The following is a 14,298-nucleotide window of genomic DNA, read 5'->3' on the forward strand; positions in this document are numbered from 1 at the left end:
GCATTTCCACATACACCCAGTTGCTTTTTTTAAGGCACACCTAGCAAAAACTAATTAAGTCTAACACAACTGCCTTGCAAAAAATTAATGTTTCAGGCTTTGTTGAAACTGTTTTACAAAGGTGTTAATAATTTCATGAGTGTTACTCTTTCACACTGTATATTTGTACACAGCTAATGATGAACTTGATAATATCCAGTGAAAGTGGCCACTGCCTCTGTTTGCTAACATATTGCTGACATTTTTTTTAAACAAGCTTGACCAGTTAGTTTGTCCTCCATAGTGTAAATGTGTGTACAGCTTTGTGTCAGTTATCATAGTGAAATGAAAGCTAAATACAGTATATAGGGGCTGAAAGGGACAGTCCACCTCAAAATCTAAAAAACATGTTTTTCCTCTTACCTTAAGTGCGATTTATCAATCTAGATTATTTTGGTGTGAGTTGACAAGGTAAGAAAAACGAATAAGAATAAGTAGCAATTTGTAGCAATTTGTCTGACTTTCACAGACACAGAATAAAATCTAAATAAAGAAAACACTTTATTTTCTAAAAAAAAAAGATGAAAAGGAAAATCACATTCTTGTTTTCATAGTGTAACAGTTTTCTCTTAAACATTCACATATTTACAATCAACAGCGGGCAGCATCGTTATTGCAGTTCTGCTTTGAGATTTAAACTCAAGTCTATACACTTGATGCTTATGTACAACCTAACGCAGTAAAGTCCAGTTTATGTAAAAACCTATCCAGTCTAAAAACATACTAAAACTTGAAAAAATAGATCACTTTTGATCCATCTGCAAAAAGAAAACATCTTAGTCTACATACGTCTTTGGAGTGTAGGCACATCAGACTTCATATCGCAGCTCTCAATATACACTATACAGTCATATTTGCCAACATTAGGATGAGAAAACAGACATTAGAACCGCGCAGTAGAGAAGTACCATTAAGTAAAAAGAAGTATGCAGCATTGAAACAGGGCTGAGTTCTCACTGCATGCAGTGAAAACATAAGAGGGTGCTTAGAGTCTTTGGTATACAGTGTCTGAAAAGTTTTTAAAAAAATAAGCAATATTTTCACGCTAATCGTTTACTCAAGTAACACTATAAGAATAGTTATAATATGGATCCAGTCAGTGGTTAGCGTCCTCAGTAAGAATAAACAAGACTCAAAATGCTACAGAGGAGAGCAGTGATTGCACAAACCACCTGCTAAACCCAGCTCTTTGGTGTGGGCTCCACAGTGGAGCTGCGTCACAGGGTTCAGTATGAGATGGCAAGTCTAGCGAGTCGAGGCTCATCAGATTACAAGACATCCAGGGTCCACCTTTGGTTCAATTTTTTCTCATCATATGTGTTGAGGATCACCTGGTTCTTGTCATACTGATGACCACCTACGAGGCAAAGACAATTAAACATAAGTCAGTCTTTTTGCACAATAAAACTTTTTTGTTTTGTTAGTTATAGGTGTTGCTCTATAAGTTAATTATCGAAAGTCAGTGTTTTAGATACACTAGATTCACTGATACAGGAGCTAAGCAATGTACTGCTGTGGAGGGGTCAGCAACAAAATGTATTTAAGTCACTAAAAAAAATAAATATATCATTTTACATGTACTCTATATATAAAATATTTAGAATATTATCACTGCTTTACCTTGCCATCATATAGTGATTTCTAAAGTAGAAAAGACACCATTATGTCGCTCTCTTAAAAACCAGACTTCATTGACAAAAATGGTCATTTAAAACTGAACTGCTGAACACAGAAGCTGCTTGTCTTCAGCTGCCTCGATCAGTTATTTTGTTTGTGTTATTGTGTGACTTCGGCTTATAGAGTGGTTGGTTCAGATTCACCAAAGTCGCACAATAACACAAACAAAGTAACTGATCGAGGCAGCCATAAACCAACAGCTCCAGTGCAAGTAAGCTAGAAAGCTAAAATTTGTTTTTTTTTCTCAGTGGAGTCTGGTGGCTTTGACAAGAGCACTGCTACAGCGATGAAAATATTCTCAGTACTCTCAAAATGTTATTGATTTTTTTGGGGGTGGCTAAAATGCATTTACAGTTTACAGTAGTACATTACTTAAATACACAAAGTACTGACAGATATCTAATGTAACCCCAACTCAAAAAATTCCAAACTACCCCTTTTAAAGAATCCAAATAACAGAATCAAGTTATTTAGCACAAAATGTGGCTAAAGCAGCAACTATTTGACCAATGACAAAACAACTTGTGCACCTCCTAAATACACCAGGAGATGGAGCTGTTGATTGAGTCACGATCACAATACAGACATGCTTGAACCTCTCTAATCTGCTCCACAAAACACAACTCTTCAAACATATGATCAAAGTTGAGAGAGATCTATCTGACCTTTGACCTCCAGGACCAGGTCAGGTTTAAGGTGGCAGTGCACTCGGCCATCTGGGGTGATGTTCCACAGGTAGTTGCCTTTGCCTCGCTCCGGGGTGACACACAACCTGCTGCCCTCCATCACCAAACCGCCTGTGGTCTCCAGGCAACAGTCCTCAACCAGCTGGAGACAGAGAGGACATGGTGGACAAGGATGAAGACGTGTCAGTGTGTATTAGTTCAGTAAAATCCAGTTTAACTATTAAAAAAAATAAAAAAGCACTTATCATTTTCCCATAACTTAACTTTCCACCAAATGCAATGAAACTTGTTTGCAAGTCTGAGATATCCTGCTAACTAACAGAAAACAAACAGCCACATAAACATAACCCCTTTGGCAGAGGTGACCAGAGGAAGAATGAAGCCTGTTGGGAAAACATGTTTTTTCCTGCTTTGCATATTGTCTTGATCACACCCTTGTTTTCAGATACACAGATAAAATAATTGTGCCAGAGAGTAGAGTGTTTATTCTGCAGCCATGTTTGAAACTACTGAAACAGATCCAGCAGAGAGTTCCAGCTCATGCTGTGGGAGGCAGAGACAGCGTCGCTGTGGGGTGAGTGTAACCACAAGACTGTCAGCGAGCGAAATACTGACGATATAAATACATGAACTTTTAAGGCCGTCCTATGAGTGCTTTTAAATGGAACCCCTCTGTATGTCCTGTAGGTGCTGTCTTTATGAAAGAGCATTGAGGAGGGACTTGTGTTTTTAATTTTTGCTTCAGTCAGGGACATACAACGTAAAATGGCAGAATTTTGTATTTATTTTCTATTAAAAAAATCACTCCCCAGCCACCGCCCCCTCTTCTGATAAATAAAGTGCAATCCCACAACACAGTTAAAGTGTACTTCATATTTGAGTTTTTGCTCCTCTTTACCTTCCATGACAGCTGATGGAGGCAGCGGTAAACCAGCAGCTCCGCCCTTCAGTGGAGTCAAAATGTCTATTTTTCTCAATGCAGTCTGGTGTTTTTGATATCACTGCTTCAAAGTCCTGCATATGAGGGTTGTTTTACGGCAAGTTTAAATGCTGAAAATATTCTGAATACTGCGTAAAATTAAACTGATGTTGATTTTTTTTAGGTAAACTATTCAGTGACGGCAGAATTTGCCGTCACACAGTCTGATATGTACATGATGCGGCGGTTTTCCACCCCAAAGTTATTGTAAAATAAACAGTTATGAAAGTGATTCGGTCTGTCGCAGAGACAGTATAATATAGATTTTTCTGCATTTAGCAGTCGTGGCAGAGTTGGACGTACTTCTACTTTAACTTTAATAACTTTTGTTGATAACTCAATTCTCCCCCCGTGCTTGTATACTGGGAAAAAACAGAAGTCCAATTAATTAAGCTATGACCATAGCTTGCCTGATCTGTGCATGTAAACTTAATGATTGTGGAAGTCTCCTCTATGTTGAGGACTCTGTCCAGACATCTGACAAATATGCATATTTGTCCGTTGCCCCTGTTAGCGAGTAGATGATTTGGTGTAACTCCTGGCCAGAGTTACAGTGTTGGTATAAAGTTGTACCTTGCACGTAAGCTGTCCATCCCGATAGAGCCAGACCTGCTCTAACCCTCCCGTCTCCTCCACAGCCTGAACCCTCATCAGCTTGATGTCATCCAGAGTTCCTGTCAGGGACATGACACATCCTGTCTCTATGCTTCGCAAGCGGAAGTACATCTGCTTCTGTTGGAGGGAAACCACAAAACCACATGATTTATAATCACATGTCAGAGCAACTTAAAACTGTGTGTGACTTGTTTTATTGTTCTGATTTGATTGATGTGGCAGTCTTTTATTTGGTATTCTATGTATTACATATATCCTCATTTGTAGAGACACTAATTTGACACACAAGACAAAGTCCTACAACTACTGTGGGAATCCCTCCTTCTATACCTGAAGTAATGGACGTAGGGATCCTATTTGCTGCCAGCCGCTGAACTCCCAGAAATCCCCCACCTCACTGGGCTGGAGGAGCAGCTGGCGACCGCGGTAGTTACTGCCTTCGTACAGCACCCACCTGAGCAGAGGACAGCCATGTGTGTTAGTGCACAAAAACATGTGGGATAAAGTAGATAAGAATAAAAAACTGAGCTCCGTGATTTTCGGTTGTGAAATGTGAAATTGACTTGGTGGTTTCCTCACATCTTCGACATGTTTACTGCTCTTAATAAGAACATGTTTTTAAAGCTAACACCATGTCAGGGAACTTCACGTATCCCTGTCAAACCTTTTGCACTAACATGAACATTTAAATGGTTTTTTTTTCGTGAACTTTTTTGCACTTCCGCAACCACATCAGTGATTACAGGTTGAAGAGCTTATGTAAGGGCTGTGCTTATTTAAATGTATATTTAAATTGCCACCCATAACAATTTTGACTACAGAAAAGTAAGGTACACTCATATATGTATATACAAATGAAGAGATGAACATCATGAAAATCAACATTTTGTGTTACATAATTATTAACCCCTTGAAACCTGTGCACATTGGTTTTATTTCTCTCAAAACATGGGGAGAAAGCAGTAGGCAACTTCACAAGGCATGGCCCAAACGATTAGAAAGAAATGAGTAAAAGAAAAAAGTTGCTAGACAATTATCAGAAAATAAGTGAAAAAAAGTACCCCCCCCCAAAAAAAACAAAAAGAAATAATAAAAAAAAACACTTCTAAAACAGAATTCTAAAATGTTTTTTTTTTTTTTCAAGTAATTAAATATATTGTTTTCAGTACATTTTTATAGGTTTTTATATATATGTATTTACTCCACCCACCTCCTTTTTAGGAATAATGTTAAGGTCACTTTCTTGTCACATTTTACTGATTACTTGAAATTTGAAATTTGTAATTTTTACTTGCCAAGGTGGTAACTGCCTTTTTTAGCTATGTTTTTAAAATTTCTTTAAATCAACTATTTTGCTCGGTTTTCAGAGGTGTTATTGTTTTTTCAACTTTAATATAACTAGAAAACATTAATAAGTTAAATTTTGTTGTGTCAGTATGTGCATTTTATTACCTTCAAATAAAGTTGGGATTACTCGCAGGTTTTGACCGCGTTTTGATTGCTAGTGATGAAGCTACTAATTTGTTTCCATTCACATTACGCACTGTGCCTTTAAAGATACCAGAAAAAATAATAATAATAGTGGAACTTTTTAAATGGTGACATACATTCCTCCTTCCACCACCAGGGAGCGCACGCGTGTATCCAGGCCAGCCTGCAGCAGGTTCACAGCTCCGTTTGGCAGCACCGCTCGGCGACCTTTACAGCCCACCTTACTGAACAAGACGATGGAGGGCAGAGAAAACTCCTGAACAAGAACAGAGAGAGTTTGATTTATTATTAGTCTCATTCACAACCCCTTGCAATGATTCCAAATATCTATGTTCATATAAGCTCATACACAATACGCACATGTCCAGTGGTCTGTATGGAGCGAATGGTGGAGTCTGAGGACAGGAAGCCCATGGCCTCTGCGTTGGGATATTCTCCCTCCTCTAACACATACATGTCCTCTGTGAACTGAGCTCCTTCATACACCACCCAGCTGACACAGAAGACACACACGCACAACAACACACACACACCGTCATCACAGTGCTCTTCAATATTGTAAATAACTCTGCATCATGTTTAAAATCACTCCTTATAACAATACTTCATATACTCTAATGCATTAGCATTTGTACTGTTTACGTATTTTGTACCATTTTATAATGAATTTAAGGGCTGTACTGATGGGTTTTTACATTCAAAACATCTATTGATGTTTTTAAACTAAGCTTTAAATGTCTGCCCTAAAAAAACTGCCTCAAATCCTCAAACAAAAAATCCTCACTTTGAATAAAGTGATTCATCAGAGTAAATGAGTTAGTTTTTTTTTTTTTTTTTTTAAATAAATCATCTTTTTTCAATGAATACATGAACTTTATGGTGCTGTTGGATTGCAGCTAATACAGGTGGATGACACAAGTCAGGACCAATCCCATGCAGCCATCAATGAAATCTAATTCTACAAATACTATAATATTGTAAATATTAGTGTAGCCTGATCTCTATCTGCAACTGCGCTGAAGTACTTAGTCTAGACAGACATGGAAAAAAAGCTGCTGCCCTGCATTCAAATATTGATTTAGAATCAATATTTAAAATGTCAGCATTATGAATGAAGCGTCACAGCTTCTATACAGTCTTGGCAAGGTTGCTTGTTACTGTCACTCTCAAGGTGAAACTTAAGGTCCGCCAAATGCTGACCACTCTCTCTATATTTAACAGATGATGCACATATTGGGCATATTCTTATTTCTACTGATGTATATCTTGTGTTGTACATGGTAGAATAATAAATAATTTTTATATTTGTCAAACTTTACATACTAGTTTTATGCAAATAATCTTGAATAATGCACATATTTCTATATTTTTGACATGCTTAACATATATGCACATTATATATTCTTAAATTTCATATTTTAATGTTTTAGTAAATAAATAAAAAAAGGTTTTCATCTGGCAAACATACAAAAAAGTTTGGGCTGAGAAGTGCCACTTCACATATGTAGGCTTCAAAAAACAGGTGCTCTTTGGATTCATAAACAAAAAGTACCCAAAAAGGAGGGAGAGGTTAGACTTGTTATATCCTTTGTCACTAACTCAAAACCAAAGTTGGTTTTGAGTTACTCACAAAAGAAATAACAAGTCTAACCTCTCCCTCCTTTTTGGGTACTTTTTTTGTTTAGTGCCAAATAAATACAGCATTCACTCTTCAGCCAGAGTGTAAGTGACAGTTCCAGGTAGTGTCAGGTTTCGGTTTAGTTGTGCCTACCTGCCAGCCAGCACCTTACAGGACTTTGGTATGAAGTCTTCATCCAGAGCTGCTGTGCTGTCCTCCAGAGCCACCAGCCGTCCCTGGAAGTCTGGCTCAGAGTACAGCTGAATCTATAACACACATAAAAACAGGACTTAGTAACACAACCAGAGCAGACCACCAGGGTGGCTGAGAAAAATAAAGGATAACTGTTTTATTAAAGCCATGAATGGAGGGATGATACCTTGAATTTTGTTGTTCCCATCATTGCATCCTATAAGAGACAGCAGGGAGATATTAATATGTACTTTGCCATAACAGAGTTCTTAATAAAACAATGGTTGTTTCGCTGTTGCTAGGGCTTGTTTCAAAAGTTTTAAATAAAAAAGATGTTTACTCAAAACTTCACAAGCGCAGACACTATTTCTCGTGTAAAAAAAACCTGATGAGCCACATCCTGTTTTTAACTCATCTTGCACATCCTCTCTTACATGGAAAACAGGCAGTATGGATGACATCATGTAGTTTTGGGCTCCCCAGTCCTCAGGGCTCGCATACAGGCCCCTCTCCAGGACGTAGAGCTCTCCACTGAATCCGGGCTTCTCAAACGCCACCCATCTGCCACAGACACGCCAAAAAACATCAATAGATGCAAAACACCACATTGCCAGAGCTCGTCTATTAGAGGCAGACAGAAGTAGAACTGTCTTTCCATAATCTGATCAGCTCTGATTGAATCACAGACTTGGACTGTATGTGAGGGTTATAAAAAGAGGAGGTCCGTGTTTCCAAGAGGTTGTAAAACCATTCAGCTGGCGAGGCAGATGTAAAGCAAATAGTTACATAAAATGTTGATAAAGGTTAAACAAACTCACTCAGCTGAAAACGTGCAGCTGGCTGACTGACAAAAAACTGTTGACTAAAACACATGTTGTAAAGGTATTATTTCATGTAACTAGCCGACTTAAAAATGTATTTGAACCATTGTGAAGCTTTTGTTTTTAAATACTTAGATACTGTAATAAAATAAAAGATGGATGGACAGACAGACAGACAGACAGACAAATACACAGCAAAGTTACATACAAATACATAAAATAATACACCATTAAAAACACACAAATGTACAATATACAAGATACAAAAGTGCAAACAGGCAAGTAGGAGCTATAAATTATAAATAATAAAAGAGGGCACATCTTACAAAATAGTAGTTTTCCCTAATACAATTAGTATGTGGTCATTGCCTGAAAGGCATTGGGAATAAAGGACTTTCTATAAATGTTGCAACTGGGTTTTGGGACCCTAAATTGCCAGCCAGACGGGAGCAGCTTGAACTCTTGAATTGATGTGAGGCATCTGCAAATATGTGTTTGGCCTTTCTGCGAACAACACTGTCAAATATATTTTTGAGTTGTTTCTGACTTGAAAATCACCGTCCCTGCAATGTTGACAATCTTAGAGAGCTTGATTTTTGCTCTTTGCACTAAAGTTCCTGTAACATGCTGGTTATGTTAAATAATAAAATGCTTTCACCAAGGCCTCTATATGCCAGTTCAAGTATGACTGTATCTTGATCAAGGCCTCCTTTTCTTTGCTGAAACTTTAAAGAAGAAGCTTGTAATGTATATCTTTATAGGTATGCTATGCAGGAAGTTTTACTTTTTGTACAAACGTTCAAAGTCAGTCCCAGATTGAATGAGCTTTGTCTGCTTGGTGTTTATTTCACCACTAATTTTGTGCTTTTGTTGCTACTGTCTGCAATTTTTGTGGCTTCGTCTTGGATGAGTGCTGTTAATGGTCTGGCAGCTGGTCGCTACCAGATCTCACCTGCTCGCTGTACCTAGGAACGGCCCGAACACAGCAAAATAAGAAAAAAAGTAGAATTACCGCTTTGCAGTTGTATACCTTTGCAAACCAGTAAAGTTTACATCCATGTCTGTGAAAACATGGATGCCTCTTGCACATCTTTCCCCCAGCAGCACAGAAGATCGATACAATCAGCACAGTTTCAAGGTAGATACCCAAAATTAGTGTCACAAATTCAGTATCTGACCAGTTGTCTCCCCTTCTGTTCCTGAGTTATGAATACTTGAATAGTGAAGCTGACCTTTGACCTTTTGGACATAAAATGTCATTACTTCCTCATTTTATCCTATTAGACATTTGTGTGGAATCCTGTCATAATTAGCGGATGTATTCTTAAATTATGGCCAAAATCATGTGATCTGGACCTTTGACCACCAATCAGTCTACTCTTGAGGATGTTTGTGGCAAATTTGAAGAATTTGCTTTCATAAGAATGGAACAGATGGACGGACAACCTGAAAACATAATAAAATCCAGGCAGAGGGCAGAGTCTCTGCAGATAAATATAGTACCACACACTTGTAGTGGGTTGCTATATTTGCTTTTTTTGGCACCGTGTCTGCCATTTTAGCTGCATCCTCTTCTATGTGTCTGCTGCTGATGGTCTGCCGCCTGTGGCTACCTTTTAAAAAGGTCACAGCTTCACCAGTGGCACACACTTTTAGTGGGTCATAATTCATGATTGAGAGGGATTACTGTTGTTTAGCTCTCCCAATGACAGTTGACAGGCTCCAGCCCCCCCGCAACCCTTTGGAAGACAAGCGGTTACGGACAATGAATGAATGAATGAATGAATGAATACTTTTGTTTAAGCTTATACTATGCTTTTAAAAAAAGTCCTGCATAGTTTATCTTTATTAGTAACTAAAGATTCAATAGTCTTCATCAGTGATAAATCGATGCCCTCAAGAGATGGAAGCTTAATTCCATCCTTTGTCAAGTGCGATGCATCAATTGTCATAATAGATCACTCACACGAGATTATTCATAATTGTATCCTCTGGGGCTGTATGTGTGTGTGCATGTGTATGTTTGTGTGGACAGTGACAGAAGACTTAGTCATGTGTGGGAGGTGAGAAGCACACACCCAAACACTACAAGGGCGTGGACAACTCAAAGTCAAAACGTTTCCCTCCTTCAATATGAACTTTGTGAGCTATTGTTTTTTTTCCCTTGTTTGTTTGTTTTTAATACTGTTTGACTTACACTCCACCCATGACGTTGATGGACTGAGTTTTACAACCATGGGCGACATCCTCCAAGCTGAGGACTGGACCCAGCAAGTCCACATGGAGCCCGAGTACATCAAAGTGCCGCTCACTGAACAGTTTGACGTGAGGTGACAGGAAATCCTACAGATGACAAAACAGTGAAATTATTAGACAGGGTTCATACAGCATAAGACAAGTGATATTTAAGACTTTTTAATGCCACTCTGAGTGAAAGAGCAATTTTACTAAAAAAAACATTTTTAAAAAAGCATGAACCCACATTAATTACTTAGGGTCAAGAACAATTTTGTCCACATTTTGATGGTACATAAACACAACTTTTTTGGTCAAGTGAAAGTGGATGAGCTACTTCAAATGCTGGAAAAATGTAAACCTTCTAACACATGGGAAACCTATATTATTTGATTGGATGTGGTACATGTGCTGTTGGTTCCTCTATCCGTATCTGCATGATGGTAAATTGAGAGTAGTTTCAGTATTTATTTAAAAGTTAATTATTACCAATTATTGCGAGATTTTACGCAAACAACAGAATTTTTTTTTTCTTTTGAGAATTTTTGAGACTTTTTACAGATCAATTTAAGACATTTTAATACCAATTAGGGCCTTATGTTTACATTAATGAATTCATTGCCTTTTAAGACTTTTTAAGGATCTGCGGGAACCCAGATAAGAAAGTAAAAGCAGCTTCTCTGACTGTTCAAATGGTGCGTGAACTCTGAAAGGTGACATGCAGAAACACCACAGCAATCAGTGCTTGGAGCCAAAGATGAAAACAAGATCTGACAAGAAATCTTGCAGATTACCATTCCAATGTATCAATTATATTGCGGACGATACTCACTGTGCATACAGGTCGAATTGACAGGAGCCCATCCTCAGATCCTCCCCAGTCGCTGCAGTGAGGGTACTCCCCCTCCTCCAGGATGTACTGCTGGCCCTCGAAGTCTGCCTCCTGGTAGCCCACCCAGCTGCAGGAAGAACACAAAGAAATATCACTAAACTGTCACAATTAATTTGAGCCATGTCCTGGAATCTGATAACACATATTTGTTTAGCACAGATATGCATTCAATTTTATATATGTTTTATTGTCTCCTTCTATCTACATAAAGACAAGACATAATGTAATCCACAAAATAATGACAGACACAAAGACATAAAAATAAAAAAGAACAAAACATCACAAATAATAGTAGCAATAGCAGTAATCTCAGCCAGTGAAATTTACAAATTGCAAATTGTCCTTAACATACTTATTCAGTTATATTTAAACCCCCATGCTTGTAATGATAACAATTATTTCAGGTATATTGCTATTGGGGACCAGTCCCTTACAAAAACCTTGAGAGATAACCTCTCCAGAGAAAATTCCAAATTCCTACTTTCTTAATCTCACTTTGGAGTGACAGCCAGAAACATATATTTTAGGCCCGATCACATGAGATGGCTTTAAGTACCACAGCTTTTTTTTGACATTTCTGATGATATGACGAGCACATAGGATCATATTTACATTGACTACCTGGGGATAACCATTTAATTTAAACTTATTTGGTTTTAAGTAAACCAAATATCCTAAAGATTGGCTGCCTGATGGCTGCTGCTGATCAACCCTGTTATGTATGAACTCTATCAGATACTTACAGGCCACTAAGTATCTTTATAGACCCCACAGCAGGCAACGTCTTCTTGCTCTCGTTTGGTTTGTCAGTTTTGTCTCCTTCCACTTCTTCTTGCAAGTTGTACGTATCACTGTCGACCTCTATGCACTCTCCATCAAAGTTGGGTTTCTCAAATACTAAAGCCTGAGGAGAGAGAGGAGTTAAAGATGAGTGTTCATTTTAAACACAACCCTTAGAAGTGCGTCTGTGTCTAGAGTTTGTGCCCCTGTATGTGTTATTTTGGCTTATTTCTGTCCAAAGGTAGCATGATATTTATTCTACAAATGACAGTGACATATATCACATTTTGCTATCAATAAGGTGCACAGGCTGCAAGACTAAGAGCTGTCAGCATACAGGCAGTACTCAAAAAAGTCTCTGGACATGCTTGGTATTTCTTTGAGCTGTCTCTCTCAGCTGTATCTAAGAACTGTGTAGTAGCTGCTATCGGGGTAATACTGTCATTGAAAATAAAGTTACATTTTTTGACAGCTTGCAAACTACTTCCAAATAAAGAGAGAGTTTTACGGCGTTCACGCACTAACACAGAAAAAACATGTCCCTTTCAAAGTCAGCTGACTGGACTCGACTGTGGTGACAGGCATTTTGAAATCTGTCTGTTTCCATGTCTGTTTCTATTCATTCATTATATCAAACTGAAATGAGAGTCACGCTGCAGTAAATACAAAGAAACAGCATGACTCTTCCTCATATGAGACTAATTTTTCTGATCTTTGCAGTTCTTCAGCTGTAGCAAAAACACACTTAATCCCTATTTTTCTCTGGTTCCATAGTTTCAAACATATAGAGCGATCTGGTTGATAAGGGCTATTAGCTACCACTTCTTACGGCTTCAACTAACGATTATTTTCACAGTTAATTCAATTCGTCGTTAACATGTTACAGAGATGTCTTCAATTTGCCTGTTTTGTCGAACCCCAGAGTTCTAATCCTGAAGATATTTCATTTGAATAATATAGGACAATGAAAAGCAGCAATTTCTCACATTTGAGAAGCTGAAACCAGAGATTATATGGCATTTTTGCTAAAAACAGTTAATCTATTATCACCATATTACTTCTAATCTAATCCATGTAAACTAATCTTATTGTTGAAGCGTCCGTTCCTCCTCTTGACAAAAAAAAGAAATGTTTGTTTCCTTCTGGAAGTTTTAAATATATGTGAAATGATTGCTTCAGACTGTTTTTTTTTTTGCTGTAGAAAAATCAGATCCCTCAGACCAAAATGATTATAGGAGATCATCCGTGCCTTTATCACATCACATCTTGACTGCTGCAGTTTGACACAAAGTATGTCAACTGTGTGTAAAAGAATTCTCCTTCTCTTCTGCTCTCTGATGTTACCGTTTTCAAAATCCCCATAGCTATTTATACAAACTAGTCTTGCACAGCCAGACCTAATTCCACACTTTGTTTTAGCACTGTGCATGAAACAACAACAGCAACCTCCAAGCTAACAACCTATAGGTTAAATGTCTTTTAATGTTTTACTTGTATTGAATTTAGCCATTTTAATGCCAGGGTTCACCCATGCTTCATCAAAACAAGTCCCTTCGTGACACTATTTTGCAAGTGCACCATAGCTGCATCCTGGTCTTAGTCCCGCCCAAGAAGATTGTGATTGGTTAAAAAAAATAGAAACAACCCAGAGTGCTTTTTTTCCCTTAGCGGGAAACTATGATGGGTTCCTCTGACTTTCCTCCAGTACTGGCACAGCAATAAAACAAAGTGTGTAGTTGGGTTTGGCTATGCAAGACTATGACTACTGTCACACCTAGTTTAATGCATACGACGTGATGACACTTCAACATGTGTGCTGTTTCTATAAACAGCAGATATTGAAAGATGCAACACATGTACTATACAGTAGACCACACCTTTAGATCATGAGGATGCTCCACCTTTATTGGTCCCTGTAATGAAGAGACACACATTTGTCAGATCAATACAACTGAAAATATCATAGCGTAGTGCAAATGTATGTCCTCAATTTCAACTACTGTACCATTCGGAGGGGTCTGAGAGACCCAATGAAGGGCTCAGGGAAACCCCAGGCCTGTGGGCAAGGATACTCCCCAACCTCCAGCACTCCAACAAAACCTCCAAATCCTGGATCAGTGTACACGAGCCAGCTGCAGACACAGAGAGCACAGGAGTGTAAGGGACCATTTAGTGACTTTTTCTTCACAGTATATTAAAGAAGTAAACCTGTCTGACACTAATGAATGGACTAAATACAGTGCTTTATCTCTACACCAGTTGAAAAATGTAAG

At 38.2% G+C, this 14,298-nt stretch overlaps 1 protein-coding gene across 4 annotated transcripts in view; it reads right to left on the reverse strand.

Moving 5' to 3' along the window:
* Window positions 1-516: 516 nt before the first annotated feature.
* crybg1a (crystallin beta-gamma domain containing 1a) overlaps window positions 517-14,298 on the reverse strand; it is a 60,049-nt gene continuing 46,267 nt past the window's right edge. For all 4 annotated transcript variants that reach the window (XM_088087701.1, XM_042500343.2, XM_042500345.2 and 1 more), the window contains 14 exons: window positions 14,031-14,157; window positions 13,903-13,938; window positions 11,989-12,149; window positions 11,186-11,312; window positions 10,316-10,461; window positions 7,732-7,858; window positions 7,485-7,514; window positions 7,259-7,371; window positions 5,848-5,980; window positions 5,604-5,743; window positions 4,327-4,450; window positions 3,955-4,113; window positions 2,382-2,544; window positions 517-1,396 (listed from right to left, as the gene is read on the reverse strand). In XM_088087701.1, the coding sequence (XP_087943827.1) occupies window positions 1,308-1,396; window positions 2,382-2,544; window positions 3,955-4,113; window positions 4,327-4,450; window positions 5,604-5,743; window positions 5,848-5,980; window positions 7,259-7,371; window positions 7,485-7,514; window positions 7,732-7,858; window positions 10,316-10,461; window positions 11,186-11,312; window positions 11,989-12,149; window positions 13,903-13,938; window positions 14,031-14,157 (1,675 nt within the window). In that variant the 3' untranslated portion in view covers window positions 517-1,307. The remainder of the gene's footprint in view (window positions 1,397-2,381; window positions 2,545-3,954; window positions 4,114-4,326; window positions 4,451-5,603; window positions 5,744-5,847; window positions 5,981-7,258; window positions 7,372-7,484; window positions 7,515-7,731; window positions 7,859-10,315; window positions 10,462-11,185; window positions 11,313-11,988; window positions 12,150-13,902; window positions 13,939-14,030; window positions 14,158-14,298) is intronic.

This window comes from Plectropomus leopardus, chromosome 14 (genome assembly GCF_026936395.1).
Source record: "Plectropomus leopardus strain MGB_pleo_1.0 chromosome 14, ASM2693639v1, whole genome shotgun sequence".
Taxonomy (NCBI): Eukaryota; Metazoa; Chordata; class Actinopteri; order Perciformes; family Serranidae; genus Plectropomus; species Plectropomus leopardus.